Raw genomic sequence first — 26,814 nt, forward strand, 5'->3', positions numbered from 1 at the left:
TTCACTGCCTCCTACCGAACAATCAATTCCATGGCCTACAGATACTGGGTCAGAAGAGTATTCCCCTGACTTTTTGGAGAGTGAAGGGGATACAACTGCGCTGTAGGCTGGTTTTATAATATCTGCCATCTAATCCTCTTCTCATGTCACAGGCTTCAGGAATCTTGCTGTGACCAAATAAAATCTGTCAGCCATTCAGAAAACTAAACTGAACTTTCAAGTATCTCTGTGCTACATAACAGAAGACAAACCTATTTATGAACAACTGAATCTGCTATGCAAAATAAATAGAAGACTGAAAGACTTTTTATGTGTATGGTAACTTCAAAGAACCTGTTCTCCCATGATGGATGGATAACTAGGAATTGCTAGTTCCTTGTCAGATGCTCAGGCACCCAAATCCTACCCTGTTTCTTAGGGTACTCCATCAGAACTCCTACAAACTTTAAAAAATAAAATACTTTCAGATCACTTAATGGCATCTTAGAAGGGGTCTTATAACCTAGAAAGAATCTGAACAGCATGAGGCCAACAGGTAGATATGTCTTCCTTCCCTGTTTAGTCTATAAATCCAATAAGCTTATTCATAAATAAATATTCCCAGATTCTGTGCTGAGCTAAAAGCCTACTGAAACTTAGGTCTCCCATAGTTATTTGATGCTTTAATTTAAATTAATGAGAATTGATATGCTTTTGTGACATGTCAATAAATAATCCTACTAAATTTTACTACTAAAGTTTAGGAAGCCAATAGTTAGTTCCAGGAACAGCAAATACAGAAAATTAAGTCTTACCTCTTTCTTTCCTTTGGGATTTTGCCACAAAATAGAGGAAAAAATTACAACTTCATGAATATGGGTGAATAGGTCTGTACTGAATATATCAATTCAGGAAAATGTCAACATAACCATTTCAAATTTGATAGAAATAATTATAACCAGTTCTCAAGCCTAAGTAAGTGTATTTATGACTGATATTCTTCCCTCTTGTTCTTGGAAAAAAGAGAAAGCTGGGCTCAGAATGAAACCTTCATATTATCCTTAATTACGGAGAGGTTAATACTGCTGCATACTTAACCAGTGAGGATGAGCATGAGGATTCAGCATGTGCTGCCTGCAAGGTAGTCTCTGAAAGAGACACACAGCAACGCTATAAATGCTGCATATATGGGAAGTGATGGACACCATACTCCTCTTCAATGCACTATTATCTTTTAATCTCTAACTAAGACTCATTTTCTTGAGCCAAATACTACCAGCACCCAATCAGCTGCTATCAATGCAGTAGCACGCAAGTGCAACATAATATAATAATACTTGGTCTGGGATAGAATCAGAACGACAACCTATTATTTTCATTAGGAAGTTTACTTCCAGGAATCAAGCTTTTCTTCCCCGCAAAGATACCTCCTAACAGTTTTGTTCACACTTCCTGCTATCCTATAAGATTTTTCTGAATTCTTTTATTGCAAAAGGCAGACTAATCAATAGCAATACTTAGAGTATATAACACGGTGTTATTAGTTTTGAGGTTCCACCTCAAAATGTCTCCTAATCAGTAGGTAAATGTGTTTCAGGTAATTCTTCACAACAATGGTAGCTGTCTTTCTCGGGCAATTGGTTTTTAATCCATGCATTTGCAAGTAATGGTATTCTTGAATGTATGTGCCCAAATACCATACGGTAAGATGGATTACAGTATTTAAAACTGCAATAAACGAGAACATGAGAACAGATGCATCATAAGAAATTATACTTTGATTTATAAAACAAACACCAAAATGTTCCTTTCTGCAGGAACAGTTTGTCCCACTCAAAATCAGGCTTTCTTTCACTATTACATATGGATTAGCAGCAAAGATCTACACACTTATGCCACAATCTTGAGCACTTGAGGCTGTAGCTAGAACTTAAGCAGTCATATTTCCACCTGTAACTCAACTAGAGTACAAAAATATAAATTGTAATCATACCAGCAAAACAAAGAACACACTTGAAAATGTGGCCCATTTTCCACCATGATACCAGGGACAAAAAATGCTTAAAAAGGAAAGCCAGCAGAGGAAAAAAAAGCTCTTTGAAAGTGATAAGTACTCTGAAGCACCGAGACCGTGCATCTCTGACACTTTTTGTTGTACTTACCTAATATCTGTGCATGTTATACATGTGATACAGCGACTGTTTGTTGTAATGAGGTTCAAAGCCACAGATGGTTCACTGTCAGTGGTTGGGTGTGCTCCACATTTAAAGTAAAACTCCTGAAATATTGAAGGAGAAATAAAGAGAAGATTACATATCTGCCACTCATGTCTTTTCTTTATCTTAGGCTAACTGACATTTGAGACAACAGACAAATCACCACTGCCAACAGAAAAGGAGGACAATCATTAGGAAAGGTTTACAAGGAAGCCCTTGCAAAAATACCAGTCTAGGTGTGTATTTTGTTCAGTGATTTCCCTAGCAAAGAAGATATCTACTTGTGTGCTAATTTGATATCAGTGTGATACATTCTGTGATTTTCTGGATTTATAGAAAAAAATTACTTCATCTTGACTTCATCTAAGTATAATCATCAAAGGCAGAATACTAAGCATTGTCACTATGCATTAATATTTCCACATTTTTTTGTTACAGATGTTACCATTTTCTGATCTCTAGAACACAAGATTTTAGCTCTAAATTAGTAAAGTCTGGCCTTGCTTTTGTGGTGTTGGAAATCTATATGATACAATTTTATCATCATATTAAAGGGAAGCTCCAGTTCTCTTGGGGGACATACTACATTTGCAATTATATATTATATTGTGTTTGAATTAAGTTTCTTTAGTCCATATACCACTCTATATAACCTCTTAGACTCCTTTCATTAACATAGTACATTTTACACAACTGTGTGTGTTGTTCTCTTTTCCACTGCACCCCAGGGAAAGCCATACCAATCATGCTGCACTTTGATAAGGTTTTGTTATAAAAGGTTGTTTTAATTGCCCAAATCACTCTATGCATATGTAAATAAAAGCAGTCTGAATACATGTGCTTTGCAATAGGAGCCACAGATTACAGTTTGCAGTTTCTTTCTTTCTATGAGCCCTTTTTTACAGTATCAGATTGTAGAGGTTTGCACTGAAAACATTAAAAACTCGTAGAAATGAAGTGAGAATTGGAAGGTAAGGGTATAAAAGCATCAGAAGAAATGACAAGGAGAATGCATAAAAGAATGATAGGTGTTGATGGCATCAAGGTATTAAGATCACAGATGATTCTCGAGACATGCAGACTGGAAAAAAAAATCCAGAGAAAAGGAAAAAAAAAGAATAAACCGCAGCAAGAGAAAAAGGCACAGAGACAGTGAATAAATCAGCAGTATTTCCTAGTAACTCACAGAAGTGGGACAGGATGATGGAAAAAAATTACAGTTACTGTCAACTTCTTTAGGGTGCAAAAGTCACTTCCAACACCCAGCACTAAAAGCAACCCAAAAGCCATGAAAAACACTTGCTAGGTGGTGTTTCCTAGTATCACTCCAAGTTCCTAGCTAGACTATCTGGACACATATTTTAGCGTTTTTTAGTATAGAAATACAAGAGAATGAGTGTGGCTGAATGAAATCCAGTTTAATACAAAATCACCTGCCCCTCTATACAGCCTTGCACTGAGATTTTCAACAATACTGTATTAAAATCAGTCCAGAAAAAGCTCTTACTTTCTTACTGCCTTAAGCCTTGCAGTAGGGAGTTTATCTGTGAAACAGCTGTCAATGACTGTTTCTTCTCAGTGGTGATCATTTAGATATATTGTGTATTTCCACATGAGACAAATAGAGTACCATGCAGTAACACCTCTAAGGTGGAACCTGGTAACTGGGATATGAGAAGAATTAATACAACCTTCCTCCTAGGTTAGTCAATCCTGCTTCTCAGAGAAGCACTGATGTAGGCATTAGATTCAACACAAATAAAATATTCAAACTCCACTATAAGTTAAGGACTCATTCTCTGAAGCATGTGTTAGTAGCAGTTTAAGAGAACTAAGGGGTAAGGTTTAAAGAAAAGCTTATTTTTAAAACTAAGCAATTGCTCACAAAACTTTTGAAGTAGTAACCTGTACATATTTACGTAGAGCTAACTTTTTTCAATAACTAAATCATCTTTCTGTCTTGTTTCATAACATCAGGAAGTAGTCCCAAGCAAGAAAATACGCTTAAAGTCATCCTTCGACAAGACTTTAGACTTTCCATGTTTCTTCTCTTGTTCAAGACCCAGTTACACACACAGCTTTTAAATATCAGCTCAACTTGAAGCATTTCAGCAGACGAGAATGAGTCAATGGAACTACACATTCACCTGGAGCACATGGAAACCTTCCATGACCTGTAACTTTAATTTATTTTCAACCTTTAAAAATGTATCCATTAATCTTTGTGTTATTTGCTAATGGGTTTTGGAGCTTGGGTTTTCTTTGCCCTTTAATTTGATTTTACTTTTGTTTGAATTAAATGGTAAGAAGTATTTATTTCAATGCAGGAGAATTCTTGAAAATATCTCCTTGCTGCAGTACATCTTCTGCATACAACTAAGAAAATATTGACAACTCACTATTCCAGAACAGATAAACTATGGGCAAGGAAATATACAAAAGAAAAATAATTTTTTATAAAATTACTTACCCACTATAATACAACTTTTTTGGGTCACAAGCAAAAAGAAAAATAGTAATAAAGGAAGTAAGCTCTAGAACACTTAAAATAGCTTTAGACTTAATTTTTTTTTTTTCTAAAGAGCATCTGTTTGATGATTCTAATTGCTTTTGATAATACCTCATAACAGCTATTAAGTTTCTTGTCATGGAAGCTGTTTAATGAAGATGGAAGGGAAATAAAGCAATATATTTCTCATTCCATACTCTAAGATGTATGGAATATTACTAAGGGAGGGAGGGAGGGAGGAAGGAAAAGAGAGAGAGAGAGAGAGAGAGAAAGAGAGAAAGAGAGAAAGAGAGAAAGAGAGAAAGAGAGAAAGAGAGAAAGAGAGAAAGAGAGAAAGAGAGAAAGAGAGAGAGAAAGAGAGAAAGAGAGAAAGAGAGAAAGAGAGAAAGAGAGAAAGAGAGAAAGAGAGAAAGAGAGAAAGAGAGAAAGAGAGAAAGAGAGAGAGAGAAAGAGAGAAAGAGAGAAAGAGAGAGAGAGAAAGAGAGAAAGAGAGAAAGAGAGAAAGAGAGAGAGAGAGAGAAAGAGAGAAAGAGAGAGAGAGAGAGAGAGAGAAAGAGAGAAAGAGAGAAAGAGAGAAAGAAAAAGAAATCTTGTGCTGTATTCCCAAAATACTTTCTCTGTAGCATTAGGAAAATTACTTCTCTATACTTCTGTTTATCAGCCCAAAAACTGCTTTAAGGAAATTCCTCTATTAATTATATTTATGATGTGCTTTGGCATTGCTGAATGGAGAATGTTATGGAACGTGAAAATATCATTTGAAATAACAAAAGAAAATATTGCCACTCTCCAAAACTACCCATCAAAAGACTCCCTGCTTGAGTAAACTGCAATTAAAGAAATAGTAAATCTTAATAATAAATGCAAACAGAACACAGGATTAGTTAAAATTATACAAAATAGAAATCCCTCAAGATTATACGTCAAGTATTTGTTGAGAAGAAATCTTCAAGATTAAAGAATACGAAAGTCATTTATAACAAATGATACTAGTAGTATAGTAAAACTAACCCATTTATAACATGTCGACCCTTTCAAAAACAAAAGGTATAACCCACAAAATGCACAACCCTATAAAATCAACACAACAGTCTACATCTGTAGGCCTGAGACATCAGTGCTGTGATGAGAGTCCAGAAGTACAGGGAAAGATTTGAATCTGAAAAATTCAGTATGCTCAGTGCCTGACAGTTCTGGAGTAGTGTGGACCACATTTCCACATTTATTTTTTTTTAATCATAGTAATACACATTCCAATTGTTTGAAGGTTTTTAAAAGTGACAAACTCAATTATCCATAAGTGTTTATTTGTCACACGTACCAGATTTCCCAGAGACTTAGCATATTTCTTGCAATGCAAGTACAACTTTTTATGTCAGGGCATATATGTATGAAATTATGAAGAAAGATAACCCACCAGCACAAGTTGCTTCTCAGCAGCAATTCCAGCAATGAGATTGCTGAGAGTAAAAAAATAAGGGGGAAGCATTTAGCCACTTCTCACTCTCCAGCTTTGCATATAGAAGGTAGCTATTCTTTTATTTAGTCTTTCACCAAGTATATGATAGTCTAAGGAGGCAAATTTGCTGGATTGTTTAATCTAAATCATTTATGTTCCAAGGTTAATCTCCAAACAGGTACGGAGCCAGCCAGTTTAGGACTAACCCTCTAATTTTGCCACAGACCATCACACTCATATGAATTGTTACTTCTTAAGGCTGACATCAAAATGTCTCTCTAAACTTATTAGAGAATCAGAGAATCACAGAATGATAGGGGTTGGAAGGGACCTCACGAGATCATCTAGTCCAACCCCCCTGCTAAAGCAGGGTCACCTAGAGCAGGTTGCACAGGATCACCTTCAGGTGGGTTTTGAACATCTCCAGAGAAGGAGACTCCACAGCCTCTCTGGGCAGCCTGTCCCAGTGCTCGGTCAACCTCAAAGTTTTTCCTCATGTTCAGGTGGAACTTCCTGTGTTCCAGTTTGTGCCCATTGCCCCTTGTCCTGTTGCTGGGCACCACTGGGAAGAGTCTGGCCCCATCCTCTTGACACCCGCCGTTTAAGTATTTATAAGCATTGATGAGGTCCCCTCTCAGTCTTCTCTTCTCCAGGCTAAACAGCCCCAGCTCTCTCAGCCTTTCCTCATACAAGAGACACTCCAGTCCCCACATCATCCTCGTAGCCCTCCAATGGACTGTCTCCAGTAGTTCTTTGTCTTTCTTGAACTGGGGAGCCCAGAACTGGGCACAATATTCCAGATGTGGCCTCACAAGGGCAGAGTAGAGGGGGAGGATAACCTCCCTTGGCCTGCTGGCCATGCTCATCTTAATGCACCCAAAGATACCACTGGCCTTCCTGGCCACAAGGGCACATTGCTGGCTCATGGATAACTTCTTGTCCACCAGGACTCCTAGGTCCTTCTCTGCAGAGCTGCTTCCCAGCAGGTCAACCCCTAACCTGTACTGGTGCCTGGGGTTATTCCTCCCTAGGTGCAGGACCCTACATTTGCCCTTTGTTGAATTTCATTAGGTTCCTCACCACTTAACTCTCTCGCCTGTCCAGGTCTCACTGAACAGCAGTGCAGCCTTCTGGTGTATCAGCCACTCCTTGCAGTTTTGTATCATTGGCAAAACTTGCTGAGGATGCTCTCTGCACCTTCATCCAGGTCATTGATGAATATGTTGAACAAGATCAGACCCAGTACTGACCCTTGGGGCACGCCGCTAGCTACAGGCCTCCAACTAGACTCTGCGCTGCTTATTACAACCCTCTGAGCCCTGCCATTCAGCCATAACTTATGTTATCCTATATTAGACAATACTTTCAGAATTTTAACTGTATAATTAAAAAACCCTTACAGAATAACATAACAGGGACAGGCAAAAATTCCTGCAGTCTACATCGCTATCAGACCACTGCTAAAATATTTTAAAATAGAAGAAATCTCCTTTCTGCACTTGTGTTCTCATTTGGTACAAAAATTTCTGATGAATGCCTTTTTATTTAAGTATATCTGTTCACCAATGAGTAAGGATGTCAAAAAATTACTGCGAAAGACGAGACAAAATTTAGTGCTTTTCTTAGTTCTGAAAGTGAGTAGTTTTATGGTTACCTTCTACTGCAGTGAATACCTTTAGATCATTTTCTTGCCTAAAGGCATAGGTCCCGTGAAATTGTGAACACTCTGTTTAACACTACAAGTGTCTTCCTTTTGGCAGTGTATTTGATAGATTGTTATTCAGAGAAGGGAGCAAGCATTTCTCTTACATGCTCTGTCATATTCTTCACTCCTGTTATCGCTTTTGTGTCACACAACATCATAAAAAGTGCAAGGAGGAAGAAAAGGTTCAAAGATACATGGTCAGTGTTAACTACTTTTTATGAAACTCAAGAAGAAAATGTACAAATTCATCATAAAAATAATCTTCTCTGATACTTTATGAAAAACATTTCTCCCTAAATTTTGTCTTTTCAAACAAAGCAGGGGTTTGCATACCCCTAACTGCTGATAAGCAAACTGTCTTCTATATGGCAACCAACATAAGAAAAAGACCAAAGTAATATGCAAACCATCAGTGGGAAACAAGGGTCTGAGACAGAATAAGGCCCAGAACAAACTTTACCCTTTTGATGCATGTTCCCCAATCCAGTTTACTGCCCTGTCAGAAAAAACACTGCTCTTTGCTAACAAGTACTAAGATAGCCTGCACCTCAGCTGATATGCAACATATACACATGAAAATACATGTTCCTACCCCTGCTTCTCATTCACTCCTCTAAGTTGGTTAAAAATCCTAAGAAAGCTCAGCCTTTGCATTTCTTATTCCCTTTTCTTAATAAGAAACAGAACAAGGTGGGGGCCCTACATTATTTCCCCCCTGAATTACCCACACATGTGTTTGTTTAGGACTGATAGATAAAGCCATTTATTAATATGTGTGTGGTTGGTTGACCCTGGCTGGGCACCAGATGCCCACGAAAGCCACTCTATCACTCCCTTGGCTGGACAGGAAAGAGAAAATATAACAGTTTGTGGGTAGAGGTATGGGCAGGTAGAGATCATAGAATCATAGAATGGTTTGGGTTGGAAGGGACCTCAAAGATCATCTAGTTCCAACCACCCTGCCATGGGCAGGGACACCCTCCACTAGACCACGTTGCCCAAAGCCCCATCCAACCTGGTCTTAAACACTGCCAGGGATGGGGCCTCCACAACCTCTCTGGGCAACCTGTTCCAGTGCCTCACCACCCTCACAGTACAGAATTCCTTTCTAACATCTAATCTAAATCGACCCTCCTTCAGCTTAAACCCATTACCCCTTGTCCTGTCACTACACTCCCTGATAAACAGTCCCTCTCCAGCTTTCCTGTAGGCCCCTTCAGGTACTGGTAAACCGGAATTAGATCTCCCCGGAGCCTTCTCTTCTCCAGGCTGAACAACCCCAACTCTCTCAGCCTGTCCTCATAGGAGAGGTGCTCCAGCCCTCTGATCAGCTTTGTGGCCCTCCTCTGGACTCGCTCCAACAGCTCCATGTCTCTTTTGTACTGGGGCCCCCACAGCTGGACGCAGTACTCCAGGTGGGGTCTCACCAGAGTGGAGTAGAGGGGCAGGATCACCTCCCTCGACCTGCTGGTCATGCCTCTTTTGATGCAGCCCAGGACACGGTTGGCTTTCTGGGCTGCAAGCGCACACTGCCGGCTCATGCTGAGCTTCTCATCAATCAATACCCCCAAGTCCTTCTCCTCAGGGCTGCCCTCAATCCATTCTCTGCCCAGCCTGTAGTTGTGCTTGGGATTGCCCTGACCCACGTGCAGGACCTTGCACTTGGCCTTGTTAAATTTCTTGTGGTTCACACGGGCCCACCTCTCAAGCCTCTGGAGTCAAGGTCCCTCTGGATGGCATCCCTTCCCTCCAGCGTGTCAACCACAGCACATAGCTTGGTGTCATCAGCAAACGTGCTGAGGGTGCACTTGATCCCGCTGTCCATGTCGCCAACAAAGATGTTAAATAGCATTGGTCCCAGTACCGACCCCTGAGGAATGCCACTCGTCACTGTTCTCCACTTGGACATTGAGCCGTTGACCACAACTCTTTGAGTGTGACCATCCAGCCAATAATCATTCACCAATTACTGTCATGGGCAAACCAGACTCAACTCAGGAAAATTAATTTCTTTTATTACCAATCAAATCAGAGTAGGGTAATGAGAAATAAACTCAAATCTTAAAAACTTCCTCCTCCCCTCCAACCCCTCCCTTCTTCCCGGGTTTAACTTCACTCCTGATTTCTCCACCTCCCCCACACCAGTGCAGGGGGAGAGGGAATGGGGGTTGTGGTCAGTTCATGACACATTGCCTCTGCCGCTCCTCCTTCCTCAGGGGGAGGACTCCTCCCACTCTTCCCCTGCTTCAGCATGGGGTTCCTCCCATAGGAGACAGTCCTCCACCAACTTCTCCAACGTGAGTCCTTCCTGTCCTTCCCACAGGCTGCAATTCCTCATGAACTGCTCCAGCATGAGTCTCTTCCATGAGGTGCAGTCCTTCAGGAACAGAAGCTGAAGCATGGGTCCACCATGGGGTCTCAAGTCCTGCCAGCAAACCTGCTCCAGCATGGGCTCCTCTCTCCATGGGGCCACAGGTCCTGCCACAAGCTTGTTCCACTGCAGGCTTCCCACAGCATCACAGCCTCCTTTGAGTGCCTCCACCTGCTCCAATGTGGGGTCCTCCACAGGCTGCAGGTGGATAACTGCTTCACCATGGACCTCCACGGGCTGCAGGGGGACAGCCTGCCTCGCCATGGTCTTCTCCAGGGGTTGCAGGGGAATGTCTGCTCCGGTGCCTGGAACACCTCCTCCTCCTTCACTGACCTTGGTGTCTGCAGAGTTGTTCCTCTCGCATATTCTCACTTCTCTCTCCGGCTGCAATTGCTGTTGCACAGCAACTTTTCCCCTTCTTAACTGTTATCCCAGAGGCGCTACCACCATCGCTGATGGGCTTGGCCTTGGCCAGCAGCAGGTCCATCTTGGAGCTAGTCTGGCATTGGCTCTATCAGACACAGGGGGGAAGCTTCTGGCAGCTTCTCACGGAAGCCACCCCTATAGCCCCCCTGCTACAAAAACCTTGCCACGCAAACCCAATACAATGTGTTACAGCCATTGAGGGTGTAGTTTTTCAGCTTTCAAATTACCAGTACTCTTAAATCTCCTTTCATCTGTATCACCAGAATTATTCACCTGAATGAGAGAAAACTTCAGTGCCACTGTAGCACATTTCTGTGATAATGCTTCATTTCCTTTTCCAACTGAAATTTTAAGTAGATATTCAGTAGGTATGACAACAGGTTGAAAGAAATCCACTTCAGAACAACTGTCAAATCAAATATTTCTGGGATGTTCTGGGGAAGACTGGGTTCAACTCTGAGAAGAGACACTTGTGGGTTCCCACATCCCAGAAGAATTGCAGGCAGTGGCTTTCCAGGCCACAGGAATATCTCTGGTGAAAAAAAATCTGTACAAGGTCACATTTCATATGTGGAACAGGCATTGCTTTTAAAAAGTAAAAAGTGTTAGAAAAGCTGTTTGATTACACTGGCTAATTAATATGAGGAAGGCTGTACAGCCAAAGAATAATTCTTAGAGATTACGGCAATCAAGTCTTAAATGATTTTGTGATACTCATGAATGTGTTGTATACATAAGACTGCTCCACTTTCTTCTGTAAGCCAACAGTATTTTGACTAGCTCTGGCTACTGGAAGACATGTTCCTCAAAATAGTGGTGTGCACTACCAACTTCCCAATTCCCCCATGCAGCTCAGCAGATACTACCAAGAACCTCACATCAGGTATTGAGCATTGTGAGCGTCACCTAGTACCAATTATGTGGTGAATGCTGCTCTGTATAGTTTGTTTTTACTAAGCAATGCCTCCAAGACCTAAACAGCTGTTAAGAACAAAGGAAGAAAATTATTAACCATAATCCAAATTTTTGCTATATGATTAGGTTTAGCATCAAAAAACCACATAAATAAAACAAAGTATTCCTATAACTACCTAAAATTCAGACAAGCAAAGTCTTCTTTCTTTTATGTTTGGAGTTCATCTGGAACTGTTACTGCAACACTTACGGCTGAGAAACTAACCTTAGGCTCTGCTCATGTCATCAGCGCTACTTTCTTTTAAGATGATCTCCATTCAAGAATATTTCTTTCCTACTTGAGGTTCCAATCAAAATCAAACCTTCTCACTGTGAATTTCCTGTGACTCAAACTCAAAGCTTGATCATGATGTTAATAATGTAAACACTCTTCCAAAGGGCAGCCAACTTCCCTAAGCTGGGAAATGGAACTGCCCCTTGGGTATGGCTAGCCAGATCACCTCCTAGACAAATGAGCGACAAATAGAGCTCTCATGGACTGACTCAGTGGTTACGGACAAACCGTTAACTCATTTTGAGGGAAAGGATTTGTGCGTAGTATTAGACCACCATTCAAACTGCAGCATGTAATTCCTTAAGTACTGTTTCAATGTTAAAGAAATATATAAATCGATCACTACAAAAAGTAGAATAATGCATGTGATTCATTGCTAATTCTCTATTAAGATTAAGCAGGACAATAATCAAGGTTATTAAGTGACAGTAGATTTGAAGATCCTTAGCATAGATTTTTAGGTATACTGCAATGCAAATATTAAAGATGTTGGTCACTTTAACAATTCACATACCAATACTAATATGAATCTTTCAAAAGCATAATCACTACACTCAGACAATATTTATCATACAAAAATTCTTAAAGTAATTTTTCTATTTGAAAGAGAAGGTCCTGTGAAAAACTCAGCACCTGATCTTGGACCTACATATTCAGAATGGAATCAGAATAATCAGCAGGAATGAAAATAAAAGGATGTCACCATTACCAGCATATCTTCTATACGTTGCTACACAAACTTCCCCAGCCCTTATGCTTTCAAATCCACAGAATTTCTGCTGTAGAACATGCAGTAGAAGGACAGCATAGCAGTTCACGGACACTGTCAGAAGTGTGAACTTTGAATGAAATGCCTTTATGGGATACACGGAGAAAAACTGATATCCCAGGAGAGATCAAATATTATATAGTAAGTCTTGTTAATATACTGCTGCTAATTAAGCTGACCTCAAAGATAAAATATCTTTTGTTATGAAGAATGACAACAAAGTACTGATATATTAAATTTCAATATCTATAAGAAATATTTATTTATTTAACTTGGCAAGAGACAAAAGCAGCATAAAAATGTAGCAGAAATATGAGCATTTCTTTAATATCTGCTTTCTGACCGAACCCCATTGCCCTTCTCAAAATGCCTCTGGCTAAGAAGAACAAAGATCTGTTATTTATGACAAAAGCTCTTTAGGATGGATCTCCTTTGCCAGCTCTTTGCTAGGCTGTCAGAGTATGCTGGGTCTTGGTGATTACATCAACTTTGACCTGTGTGAAGAATGGGGGAGGGATGGAGTTAACTTTTTAAATTATTATTACATTTTTGAGACAAGCACCGGTTTGGGGCAGAAATGTTATTCTCCTGTATTTTTCCAAACTTGCTTTTCTGTTCAGCAGTAACAGTTGCAATCTAAATGGGTCCAAGTGACTAAAAGACACATCGTATTTCAGAGAAAGAAGTATCAATACATCTTAAACAGTATCTCCTTTTTTTTTTTCTTGGTTGACTTTGAATAAATTCGTGTGAGAAAAACATTAAAAATATACAGTTCCACTTCGTTCTCTCAGAATCAAACATATTCACCATACCTTTTATTCAGTTGAGGATATCAAAACCAATTTGTTGTACATCAAATATTTGAACAGATAGCCTATAATATGGAAATTATTTTGAGTGTAGCAGGATTATGGGATGGGAAATGTACATGCTATTCATAATTCTTTACAAGACCTAGTGTTTTAGTCCTGACCAAATCACTTAAAGCTAAGGTTTTGGCATACAAAAATGAATGTAATAACTCATTGAAAATGATTTTTTATGAGACATTTTCAAGGGCTACAAAATAGTAACAGCGTCTATTCTCATCGTACCCAGATTCCACTTTTATCCACATTCTTAAAAAACTCCAAACACCACAAACAAACAAGCTTTTGTTTATGTATTTGTTCCCTTTGCCCAGGGACAACATTTCTATCTTTCATTTTTCCAGAATTCACTGGAAGAACAACAGAAGTGTTGCCTAAAAATTAATAACAGGACAGCTACAGCTATCATTCAGTTTTAATCAGCAGTTTAATGTGATATAAGCAAGATTATTAATGATTGAAAAGATCTTACTATCCATTTCTGAGGGAGCCATCATTTATATATGATTTTCAGTGATTTATACCAACAAGGATGTTTTTGTACAATGGTGCATACAGCTTGCGCATCTATTGTCCCCACTACAAAAAAAACCAAACCAAAAATAAAAACACAACCCCCCAAAAAAAACCCCCACAAAAACACACAGTTATTACTTTTCAGTTAATAATTTTTATTAAAATCTAAAAAGAGGAGGGATATAATTAAGATTCAAATAACTGTCATGATGGGTTATTAACTATACAAGGTTATAATGACATCTGGCCCCTGGAGATAATGTGCGACTATAATTTTGTAGGACTTCTGTGTGTAAGAAAAGCAATGACAAACGCAGCACCTATCACTTATTATTCTTTCCTTATCTACTAGAAAAGACACAGTGGAAACAACAAGCACAAATGCCTTGGGAATCCCTGTCCTTGTTTCAGCTGCGATTGAGTTAATTTTCTTTCTAGTAGCCAGCATAGTGCTGTGTTTTGGATTTAGGATGAGAATAACGTTGATAACACACTGATGGTTTTAGTTGTTGCTGTGTAGCTGTAGTGCCTACACTCAGTCAAGGACTTTTCAGCTTCCCACGCCCTGCCAGGCGCACAAGGAGCTGGGAGAGCACAGCCAGGACACTGACCCAGGCCGGCCAAAGGGACATTCCCTGCCACAGAACGTCAGGCTCCCTGTAGAACTGGGGAAGTGAGCCAGGAGGCAGATTCACTGCTCAGACACAGACTGGGCATCAAGCTGGGTTTTTTCCTTCTGCATGTGGTGAGCAATTACATTTGTGCATCACATTTTTTTTATTACTACTATTATTATTATTCTCTTCCTTTGTTATCCTATTAAACTGTCTTTACCTCAACCCGCAAGGGTTTTTTCCTATTCTTCTCCCCTTGGTGGTGGGGGAAGGGTGAGCAAGTGGCTGTGTGGTGCTTAGGTACTGGTTGGGGTTAAACCGTGACAATCTCTTAGCTGCTGCTGCCCACACAATACTATTTCAACCACCCGGGAAAGTACTCTGTATGAAAGTGACTTTTCTCATTTTTAACACAGCTTTTTTCATTGGCTTTACTTGTCTAAAGACAGCCATACACCATACTTTCTTCATTTCTCTGCAAGTGGTGGTTCAGGCTCAAAAATCCTGTCACTAATTCTGTTGTCATTCCTTCAAGTAGCTACATTTCCATGACATAAAACCAGAATGAACAGGACTCTTCAGCATGACCCAGCTCTTCTCTCACTCATTTTCTCATAGTGTAAAGAAAGACATGAAGGCTGTAGGGCATTCTTTCTCCTTACAAAATGGATCTTTGCCTGGAATGGTACCTCACAGTGGTATCAAAGGCTCTGTAGACGTTAGGCAATCACCAGAAAAGCACAACTAACATGTCACAGGCACTGTAATGTCCGTGGTACGTAAAGATACAGTAAGATAGCTGTAAGTAAACAACTTTTCAATGAGAATGGCTATGCTTTCATAGAAAATCATGTGAAAGATTTACACTTTCCTTGTCCTGGAAGACAGCAAACTCTCCCCTTCCCCTCTTCGCTCCTAACTTTTTTCATCCATGTTTCATTTAGAAATACAATCTCTGATAAACAGTAACTTCTGGGCTGAACCAAGACTATAGTTGTCAGGAAGATTAAACTATCTAGACCAGCCTCCGGAGCCCAACCCAAATTGTTCTATTGAATTTGTTCATCAGGTTTCAGCATGTATGAAGCAGTTTATTTTGGAAAAGTTCCTTTGAATTACTTGAGCCACAGAGGAAGTCTCAGTTTCAGAGTAGCTACTTAGAATGTATTATAATCATCATATCTCGAACATTAGTGCTGATTTCTAGGACTTAAACTTTCCCATCAGCCTCTTTTAAAGTAGAATCCAACTGTTTAAATTTGTTATCAAGTGTTTCCTGTAGAGAATCAATCCTTTACTTTGAGCTTAATTTCCTCTGGCAATCAGGTTTGAATTTTTATGTGAACGTAAGCTGCAAAAAGGGCTCAAGGAGGGAAGAAACTCAAATACTCTACGATACTGGTTCCTCAGGCTGTGCTTCTTATGGCACAAAAAGTTGTTTGTAATTACAGGTTTGAGTGATTTGTTTCTTTTCCAATCATGCTAACAAGCACTTGGGGTAAAGATAGTGATCAAGAATTCAAAATTACTACAGAATAAATCTAAAATGTATAAGAAACAGGACTCCCATACTTAGGATCTAAATATTGCACAAGTGACATTACATTGTAAGGTCTCCCAAAGAATCTTATCTTGAGCTTCAGAGAAAAGCCCACAGAGTTAACAAATCACAAATATATATGTAAACTACACAATTTCTTTAACTGACTGTTACTTTTCATGAGTATTCTATACGATAAGACCAATTCTATGGTCTAGTCTGCAAATATTGCTGCATTTCTTCAATATATGCAGTAGATTCCCATCCATCTGATCCTATTACAGCTGAAACATTTAAATTTTGTCCATCCCTTGACATCAAAGGAACTGGTCAGGTTCAAAGCTTAGAAAAAAAGGTATTTTTAACCCAACAGCCATCTTAAAAAAACAAAACAAAACAAAACAAAAAACCCAAACCCTGTTATTTTTGGTTTTAGGTTTTCAGCCTTCAGCTAAAACGACCAATGTCTCAGAGCCTCACATCCATCCATTAACCATATAGATGAGCTACAAGTCTGTAACATATCTGAAAGGCAGTCCCACACCTTTCATTTAGCACTAAGGCTGCCTCAGGGGGAGTATCAGTGTTTATGTGAGGACACCGGGCAGACAGAATTAGGCTGTAATACTACAGGAGTAGCTCTTTGCCTCATCTCTGTGTCTCGGCTTTGAAAAATTGGACAGTTTGTTCTGTCACCTTTCCAATGCCTGCTATAGATCAGGATATGAATGAGAACAAACCAGCCAAGACACTGTCCAGTTACATTGGGAATGGTAACAGGAGGAAAGGGAGGAAATGGCAGAAACGTTCTCTCCCTCTGTACAAGATATGCGTGCTTTTTGCTCTGAAGACTTTAAAATGCACTAATGAATATTTGGCACCTCCTGAATATTCACTGAATAGGCAACGGGGTTTTTAAAGTCTGTTTGCCACCAGCAGCTTGTTGTTTGTCTTTTGAAGCATGCACTTTGCCGTGACTATGCATTCTGTTAGCACACCTATAGCTATGCTGTCCTTAAAGCCTTAATCGAATTCTACTTAATTATTTGCGTTTATGCTTCTAATAGTTTCCTTTCCACAAAGGTGCTAAAGACCAGGTCTTGTGTCCCACCTACACACACAGAGGTAATGTCTAACCCACATACAGCAAGACACATTAAATCCAAAAGTTTGGGGAAATTCTGCAAAATTTTTCCAATAATTATTTTTCAAGTTTGTCCAGTTGCTAGAGTTGATATGGTTGGGAGTAAATTTAGATGTTTAGGTTTTTTCTCTCCCCTGGATCTCTGGTTTAAATCTTTTACTTCTATATAGAATGAGCGGTTGGATAGAATATTTCTGCTGCATCACAAACTGAAGCTTTCTTAAAACAAAAAGCAATCAAACAAAATATGCTGCATGATGCTGAGAATATATGATAAATAGAAGAGGAGGATTGATGTTAAATATAGTCACGTGAATAGACAGAAGCAAATAGTTGATTCGTATTGACATCATCCAGAGAGGGAAGAGGACTATGTATAAGTTTAGTTCATTGTATTGGTTTCAGCTAAGTATAATCTGTACACAACTCTTTACACAAGGAACATTACAACTGTTACTTCCACTTCTGTAAAATGAGATAAAGATGTTTCATTAGATAAGCATTTTAGATAATGTTTTAAAAAGCAAAATTTGAACAATAACATCTAGTAGAAACACCTCACAATCCTGTTATAATTGTCAATGTATAAATGCATGATTTCTTACTTCAAACTTATGAAATACAAATACGTGTCCAGTGTTTTACATGGCTCATACATTAACACCCCCCCAGCATTATTATAGAATCAAGTATACCAGTACCTAATAAAATGACATTATAGCCTGAAGTCATGCAAAAATCTTTCCCCTGAGGTTCTTACAGGTTACTAGATGTTTTTGAAAGTTAGAGGGCTGTAGTAAGTGACATGGGTAGAGGGGACAAACAAACAAAACCCACAAAAAAAACCCCCTCTTCTCTGAATAATCCTGTACTGTAAAAGTCACTAAAATCTTAGCAGTAAACTGAATTTGTTCTCTGGCATTTAGCTTAACATTCTCTGATGTCTTTTTTATTTTTTAATATATTTTCAATATATAATATATACAGATGAGCTAGATGCAATATATATGCAAGATGAGCTAGAAAACATAACGGATTTCTCAGTGTAACTTATCTCCTATATAATCTTGTTAGGAAAAAAAAGAAATCTATGTTTGCATTTAACTCTTACCTATAGTTTCTAGCATAAGAAATCTGAAAAAATTGCCGCAAATAAGTTAAAAAAGTATTTAACACAACACAATTATTTCATGTGCATACCAGTACAAAACCAGCCAACACTTATCAGTAGCTGACAGCACATATGATTTGAAAAGGTATTTTCTATTATTAAAACCAGAAAGATGGACATTTTTCCTTTCAATTTTATACATAGACATTATCTAGTGTAGTTGACTATTTGCATAGCTTTAATATAATGCTGATGGTGTCTTGATAGACTGTTTTGACTAAAATGATTTAGTTTTCCCTGCAAACCTTTATCTATTTACACTACCATTGTAAAAATAAGCAGAGAAAAAAAAAAAGAAAAAATAAGAATTGTTTTTTCTTAACTTAAAAAATTGTATCCAAGGAGAATAAGGCTACCTCCACACTAGCAAACAGCTTATTGTTAAAGAATATCCAAGAGCATTTCTGGGTGATTGAACACAGTCATTCATATAGTTGCAGTGTTTGCAATATGTTTGAGATGGTGCCGGCTAGCATCTCTCACAAGCGGCGTTCAGGAGCGGGCACACCCAGGTGCAGTTTGCAGTACGTGGTTTGCATCCCTGGTTTGGGGACTGAGAAAACTTACTACCTGCAGATAAGCTATACTGTGCCATTTGGCCTTCAGGCATGAAGAATTTTACCAGTCACATTTGACCTTGTGGTCCTCCTAGGAACAGTGAGCGGGGCATGGTTTGCATCTCTACTGGATACAGATTTTCTTCCTAAGCGGTGCTATTTCCTGCTCCGATTTCCTCTGGTCTTCTGACCAGGCAGGCAACTGTGGGCAGAACTCTTCTACCCTTCTCCAGTGCAAAACAATTTCTGCTCCCTGATTTTATTAAGTAGGTTTCTACCTACAGAAATAGTTGTAAATTCATACTTAATCAAAACAATTTGTGTAAATAGAAATTCATACCTTCACTCAGATCAAAAACTGATTTTGTTTGAAAATGTGACTAAAAATGGATTTACACAATAGCAGAATCTTTAAATGAGAGCATGAACAGTGCATAAATGGTATAAAATGTTTTCTGCAAACACCACACATTGGTAGGGTCTGCATTTAACATTTCAAAAGTTATTTTTATTATCAGATCCGGCTTACAAACTAAAAAGTCAAAGTTTTAATTTGCAAATTACCTCAAAAATGGAAAAGCCAACTTTATTTAAAAGTATTTATTATTAAACTATTTTGCTTCAATTTTATGTAAGGAAAAGCAGTAATTTGAAAGACGCAAATGCATGACCAAAATCATTGCCTTGTAACAGGCTACCAGAAAAAGAACAGAAAAACAGAGCCACAGACGTTACCATGGGCATTAAACAAAAACAATTGTCCAGATGCATTCATTGTATTATTCACAAAATTTCAAACACACCCTGCTGAATCCCCAGTGCTGTAGATACACGGGTGCTGATGCTACTGAGTGCACCGCAGTGGCGTGACAGTGTTCACGCCGACAGGCACTAACTCTCACTGTCCAGAGCACCAGCAGCACACTAGCAAAACGACTGGTGGAAATTAAAGCTGCCCCTGACTTACAGGTATGTGGTGGCAGCGCCAAATGCAAAGATACCGATCTGTTTTGAGTTCCCTATGTAGGATGTACAGCTTGCAGAGGTAACTGAGCTAACAAGATGAATTTGGCCTCACGAATGTGGTGTTCATACAAATATAACAGGTCTATTACAGCATTTGTTTTGACAAATCTTTTTTCGGACTCCGAAATTCTGCCATAGATGGCATAAGTAATTAAACAGTTTGCCAAACACTGCCACGCACCTATCACTGCCTTTGCAGTTTCTTGACTGCTATTCTTTCTGCACAGGCATTATCTCATTTAATAGTAGCGATGTTCACTAGGCAAGCTCACAACTTGAAAACAAACTTTCCATCACACAGCCTATATGTTCATGAATATGTAATACATATGTAAGAAGACCTTGGATAAAAAGACGTTGCATAAAACAATCCCTTCAGGGTAATTGCTAGTTGAAAGCAGAAACACATTTGTCTGTAAAACATACACATTTTATTCAAATGTGCAAGCCTCTAAATTCTAAAAATGCAGCCTTCCAATTTTGGAGAGAAGTTACAGCTGGGTATCAGATGTGGTTTTTAGCTTTGCCTTGCCCCCTTCGCACAGTTACAATTTGAATTCCTCATTTAACCACTATCATACTGTGACCCAGTCTTGAAGAAACAAAACCTGCCACTTCTAAAACACTAACTACCATAGCAAAGGAGTTCAGTCCTTAATATGACAAGTGACCTTTCCTATCACTTTTTCCAGATCCATAATAGGACCTCCCTCAGCAACACACGTTTATACAGAAGGCAGAAAACCTGTGTTCAGTTCTTTCCTGAACACACAGAGCTCCTAATTCAGCTCCTAGGAGAGCTTATATGTAACTGCATTCCTGCAGACACAAATACCTAGTTCTTGTGCTCCATATTTTATCCAGCCTGTCATGCAAAATGCTTAATTAGTGCAGAGCACGGGAACTGGAACCCAGGACAGTACAGCTTAGGGACAATACTCACTATGCTCAAGCTTACCATCTGCAAAATCTATACCCAAAGGAAGGTCCCCTGCGTACTGCTCCAGTTGGTTGTTCTGGTGTACTTAACACACAAAGTACCATAAGCCACAAGCCCAGCAGGGGTGGTGGTGCCCTTTTGCTTTAACAGGTAAAATACTCTTTTCTCCACAGACTGGATGAAACAAGCAGCAATCATCTTACACACATCAAAAGACAGTCCTTGATGGAAATTAATTCCAGAGAAGCACACGCTCCCTCCAAACTACATTGGTTCAGATTCCTGCACTGGCTGTTACCAAGAACAAGATGTGGGCTGTGCCTTTACCTTGTTGAAGGCTGGCACACCAGTAACATTGCAAGTACCAAATGAAATTTTTCCAATGTGCAATTCCCTTGCTCTTGAGGAACACAAGCAGAGAGAACAGAAATTCATGGACTATAAGATGTCCCAGATATAACACACTAACATTTTCATGAAATTGAAAGACAGTTCCAACCGTGTCACTCTCATACATCTAGGGACCTGAACCAGGCTCTAACTCTGATTCCTGACAGGCACTCTGAAAATTCCTGGTTCAAACCTAGACAGGTAGCAAGTCCATCCTAAAGTTGCTAAGAACAATCTGACCTTCTCTACAAGCATGAAAAATAAAGTTAAAAAAAATGAATACAGAACATCACTTTATGCAAGAATGAACATTTTTTTCCCTAAGAAAAATCGTTTTGCTACAGTACACCATCTCCTAGGTAACCCACGCTGTTTATTCTGAGCCTCTCCTGGTTATAGGAGCTTTCTCAAAAAAAACAAAATGAGACACAGGCCCTCAAGAAGCATGTTCCAAGACATTAGTTAAATATATTCAAAATGAATTCAATATCTGACACACATGACATTTTAAAATCTTTAAAATAAAAACAAAACATATGCAGTAACAAGGGAAAGAGCGCTACTTTAAATGCAGCAGCAAGTATTATGCTAATGTACGTGGGTTATTTGTTTTTAAGAGGTTCTAACCTTCTCATTTTTGTTACTTGTTTGGTTTTTGTGTGGGGCAGCTGTTTATTGGTTTGGGTTGGGTTTTGGGTTTTTGTTGGGAGGGGTTTATTTGGGTTTAGGGTTTTTTTTTCCCGTTGTGTGGTTTTTGTTGGGTTTTTGTGCTTTTTTGTTTCTTAGGAGGGGTATTGGGGGAGGTGGGGAGGGTGATGGAAGGGTAATATGGGCCAGTGTTTTCCAGTATGGTTCTTCTCTTGTTCATATACTTTACATATTTATTTCTATATATTTCCAAAGAATAGTCACGACTTTTACAGTTACTTAGAAAACTACATATTTTATATTAAAGTTTATTTAAACAGCACAAATTTATTAGGTCAGGTGTGTCTGAGCTAGAAAATCAGTTGAAGGAGATTCTCATAGAATTCCAGCTATACAAATGCTCCACAAACCAGAATTATCAGAATTAAGTTATCACAGCACAAGAATTAAGTTATCACAGCAAATCCTTATTGACAGGTTAGCGATCCTGCAAGCAATGCACTATTGCCTACCAGTGTTCAAGATAAACTTCCAGAAATCAATTTGTTTGTGGGTACCACTTCTAACACGCATAGAAGTCATAGCACCTTTAATAGATATTTCCACAGTGAATTTTGTTATTTTTCCCTTTTACAACCTCAAATTCATGTGGGGTCAATATTTTTTTAATTGAAAAGAATGAGCTATGCACAATTACAGCTTCTTCTAATGGCACTGTATCAGTGGTATTCAGTGAGAAGTTATTTCTTAGGAATTACCACACACACACCAGAAGTAGGTGGCTTTTCTTCAAAGCAGAAGACAATAAAAGCCATTGATGCAACTTGAATACTCCTGTGCCAGTTCTGGTATTGCAATGCTGGGGTAGTAGGAGTGTGAGACAACTTTATGCATCAAAAGGACAAACCCCACTTTTCACTAGAACGCTCTTTCCTCATCTCCTGGCAGCGGTTTAAGCATCTGTAGCTGTTAAGAACAATTCATAACTGCATTTGCTTTGCTCATGTACATTGAAGTACCACAGTGGAAAAACTCAAACATTTGATTTCAGAATGCCCCAAACATTTACTGAAGTCTCAAAGAGCTTCTATGACATACTGCACAACTGTATTACTTAGACACATGAGATTTCACAAAGATTTGAAAGAGAACTATTGCAATAGATGCCAAAAACAGCCTGTGGATAACATGCTCTTAAGTTGTTGTGTTTGGGGGGGTGTGTGTGTGTTTTGGGGTTTTTTTTTGTGGGGTGGTGGGGGTGTGAGTTTGTTTTGGTTTTTTTGTTGACCATATATTTCTAACCATCCATTGTGCTGAAGCAAAGGAAATACTTGACTTCCAAGCATCCTCCCAGCAAACAGGCCAAAATACTGTTTCTAATGACACTAAGAACTTCACTAAGCCATTTTGTATGTATTTATTCAGTTAACTGTTATGTATTCAAATTATCCCATTGGGGCAAGTGCTTAAATCACAGAGCAGTGTTAACTTCAGCAGGCTGTTTGTATATTTAAAGCTGTGTATATACTTTAAGTATCTTCCAGAGTTGGAGCATTAATGCAGAAAACAGAATCAGAAAGACATTCGTTATTACAATTTAAGCTTTCTAGACTCAAAATAACAAGAAGTTTTGCTCACGTCCGACTTCTTTGAGGTAGAAACACATGTTGTATACTGAAGACAACCACATTTGCCTGAGCCCATATAGTTACGCTACTATGAGAATCCAGGCATTTCTGACAGCAATTATTCAAGAACTACCTACTGCATTAGCATGAACCACAAGACAGAGCCCATAATTTGTAGCAGTATTTCCAACATGAATTACCTGGAAGCCCCTAGTGAGAGCAGCTCACAGATGATGCCACTGACTACGTTATCTCACACCACCATGTCCTATAAACAGCGCACGCTTATTTTACTCTCAGTTCTGATTTGTAAAAATGAGCGTATATCCATAAGTTGCATGCACAGAAGCAGAAGACTCAAATTAAAGCATTTACAGACTGATCCTGAATCAGTTACACGGGTGATCTCTTCGAAATAGCTAGACCGAAAATAGAGTAGACGATTGCTAATCAAAACCTTCACATTTTAGGATCTCAGACTAGCTCACTGAACACGGAAACTATAGGTGGGAAACAGATTTTACGCCAAGGTAAATTTCATAGTGCCTTTTAGATCTAATAGAATATATCACACAGTGTGTCAGCCTGCAAAATGACACAGTTATTAAACACTCAATAACACTACTTGCCAGATCTGAATGAAGAAATGGTGCTCTTCCATATAAATGCTGCCTGATGTTTAAGGAGAGACTCCTATATAACCACTCTGTACCCTAACAAAATCACCTTCATCTGGTTTGATTGCTGATAAGATGATTGCAAGAACATGTTGCATGCTTGAGTAGAAATCCAAGGTTTCAATCACCAGTAATGAATTTTCTGCACCTGCAGACAGTAGCATATTGTTTATATGTCATGTGCAGTGAGAAACAAAAGACTCAGTGAAAGCGTTACTGAAATTCATTGAATTACAAAAAGCTATCCCTGAACACATCAGACACATTGCCACAGCATATGCAAAAATATGTATAAAACAAGCTGTATTAAGAAAAAAAAAAAGCAGGTCTGATTTGTGAAACAAGTGACAGACTAAGCACAATGTTGACGTTTGGAGCAGATTCTACTGAATCTTCCTTAGTTTGTTTCTCTGGTTTTAATATAATAGCATTTCATTCACAGGTTTCAATTACTGCTTCCCAATTTATTTAGGTCCCTGAATGCCAGCAAGTTCTCTAAAACTCTAATGGATCAAATGCACAAAGGGTATAATCCCCTCAAAATAGTATGCAGAAATGACTTGTGGAGTAACATACAACATAAACAGAGTAACTGTAACACTGCTCTCACTACTAGGCTCAGGACTACATTATGGCAATAACACATCAGCAGGACTCACACACCTTTTTCCCCACATTCCTCTCTGGCATAAGAGCACAACATACTGAATCTGGAGTCCACTTCCCTTCAGTATTCATGATAGGTGTAACTAAGACTCAGGAAATGTGTATATGTGTACGCACACACATACAGAGTATAAATACATATACGTTGTAATAAATATACTGGTCATATTTATCTTCTATATTTCAGTCTTATACTATTTGGTTTCTACAAGAAATCTGTTCAGGTAACATTTTAGTTCAGGAACTTGGCCACACTAGACCATAGAGCTCAATATCTTGTCTCTAATAGGAAGTTAATAGTAGATGCCTAGAATGCGTGTTAAAAAAACCAAACCAAAACACACCACACAGGACAAACCTAACATGGTATTCACCTAGAGTATGTTCCCAAGCTCCAGCAACTTGTGGCTCAGAGACTTCATAAAACAGAAGGGGTATCTTCACATTTAATTGTTCTCAATGGAAATTCTTTACTTTAGGAAGAAATTCTTCCCTGTGAGGGTGGTGAGGCACTGGAACAGGCTGCCCAGAGAGGCTGTGGAGGCCCCATCCCTGGCAGTGTTCAAGGCCAGGTTGGGTGGGGCTTTGAACAATGTGGTCTAGTGGAGGGTGTCCCTGCCCATGGCAGGGGGGTTGGAACTAAATGGTCTTTGAGGTCCCTTCCAACCCAAGCCAGTCTATGATTCTATGACTTCCATTAGTTTGTCACTTTTGAATCCATTATAACTTCCACAATATGTTGTGGTAAAGAGTTCTGCAATTTAATTATATACTGTGCAAAGAGGAATCTCCTTGTGGTTGTTTTGAACATCACAATAACTGGAAAAGAATACTATATCAGGCCAAAAAAGGGATGTAGCAATCATACAATGTTAAGTCTTTATGACAACCAACACAGCATGGGTACGAAGTGAGTTCCTGGCTGCAGTGCATCATCAGCATGTTTTTCAGACATTTCTAAAAGTAAAATTTCTTAAAAATATTACAGATGCATTTACATTCAGTTTTGGTTTGTGAATACTATCTACCATTCAGCAGGGGCTGTGAATGATCTAGGATTTGGTCAGATGAACAAGCTGTGCTCTGCTCACTTCCCATAACATTGAACCCTTGATACTGACAGTCTCAAGGACAATATAAAAGTGATAATTTCTAAAACATTAACTGCTTTTTCAGTGAATCCAGGGGCATCACAACATTTGAAGAAAAGCCATTGACTTGTTAATCTAAGGTATCAGTCTTGCCAGAACTCTCACTGATTCTTGTAACAGGACAAATCTTCTCCTCACCTGAAATTGCCTCTCATCAAATGATGAAGCATCTACATTATCCAAAGAATTTTTCAAGAACTTTATCATTGAAGGAGATGTGAAGTTGTGTTTAAAACAACACCTTATTTTTAAAAGGCAGTTCTGAAGGACCAGCAAAACCTAGTATCTGAGCACAATCATGCAAAGTAATTGCTCATATAAGACAGAATAAAACACTGAAAAAAATTTTCTCTGAAAGAGTGCATAATGCTCATGTTTTCAGGTAAGTTTTTCTGTAACTGAACCACAGATGCAAAAAATTATGAGCAAAGGATTTTTTTTTAATTTTTTCCAATGGCAGTGTTAGCAACTTGAGAATAACATCAAAGAGCAGAGGATCTGTTTGAAAAAAGCATTATAATCTTCAGCATATTTTGTTTGATCTTTTATAAAATTGCGACATTTCCCCACACGTGACTAGAAATGGTGATG

At 38.8% G+C, this 26,814-nt stretch overlaps 1 protein-coding gene across 1 annotated transcript in view; it reads right to left on the reverse strand.

Moving 5' to 3' along the window:
- LOC129204553 (E3 ubiquitin-protein ligase parkin-like) overlaps positions 1 to 26,814 on the reverse strand; it is a 405,002-nt gene that overhangs the window by 2,817 nt on the left and 375,371 nt on the right. Inside the window, exon 6 of the mRNA XM_054820775.1 lies at positions 2,142 to 2,257. Coding sequence (XP_054676750.1) covers positions 2,142 to 2,257 — 116 coding nt within the window. The remainder of the gene's footprint in view (positions 1 to 2,141; positions 2,258 to 26,814) is intronic.

This window comes from Grus americana, chromosome 3, assembly GCF_028858705.1.
Source record: "Grus americana isolate bGruAme1 chromosome 3, bGruAme1.mat, whole genome shotgun sequence".
Lineage (NCBI taxonomy): Eukaryota > Metazoa > Chordata > Aves > Gruiformes > Gruidae > Grus > Grus americana.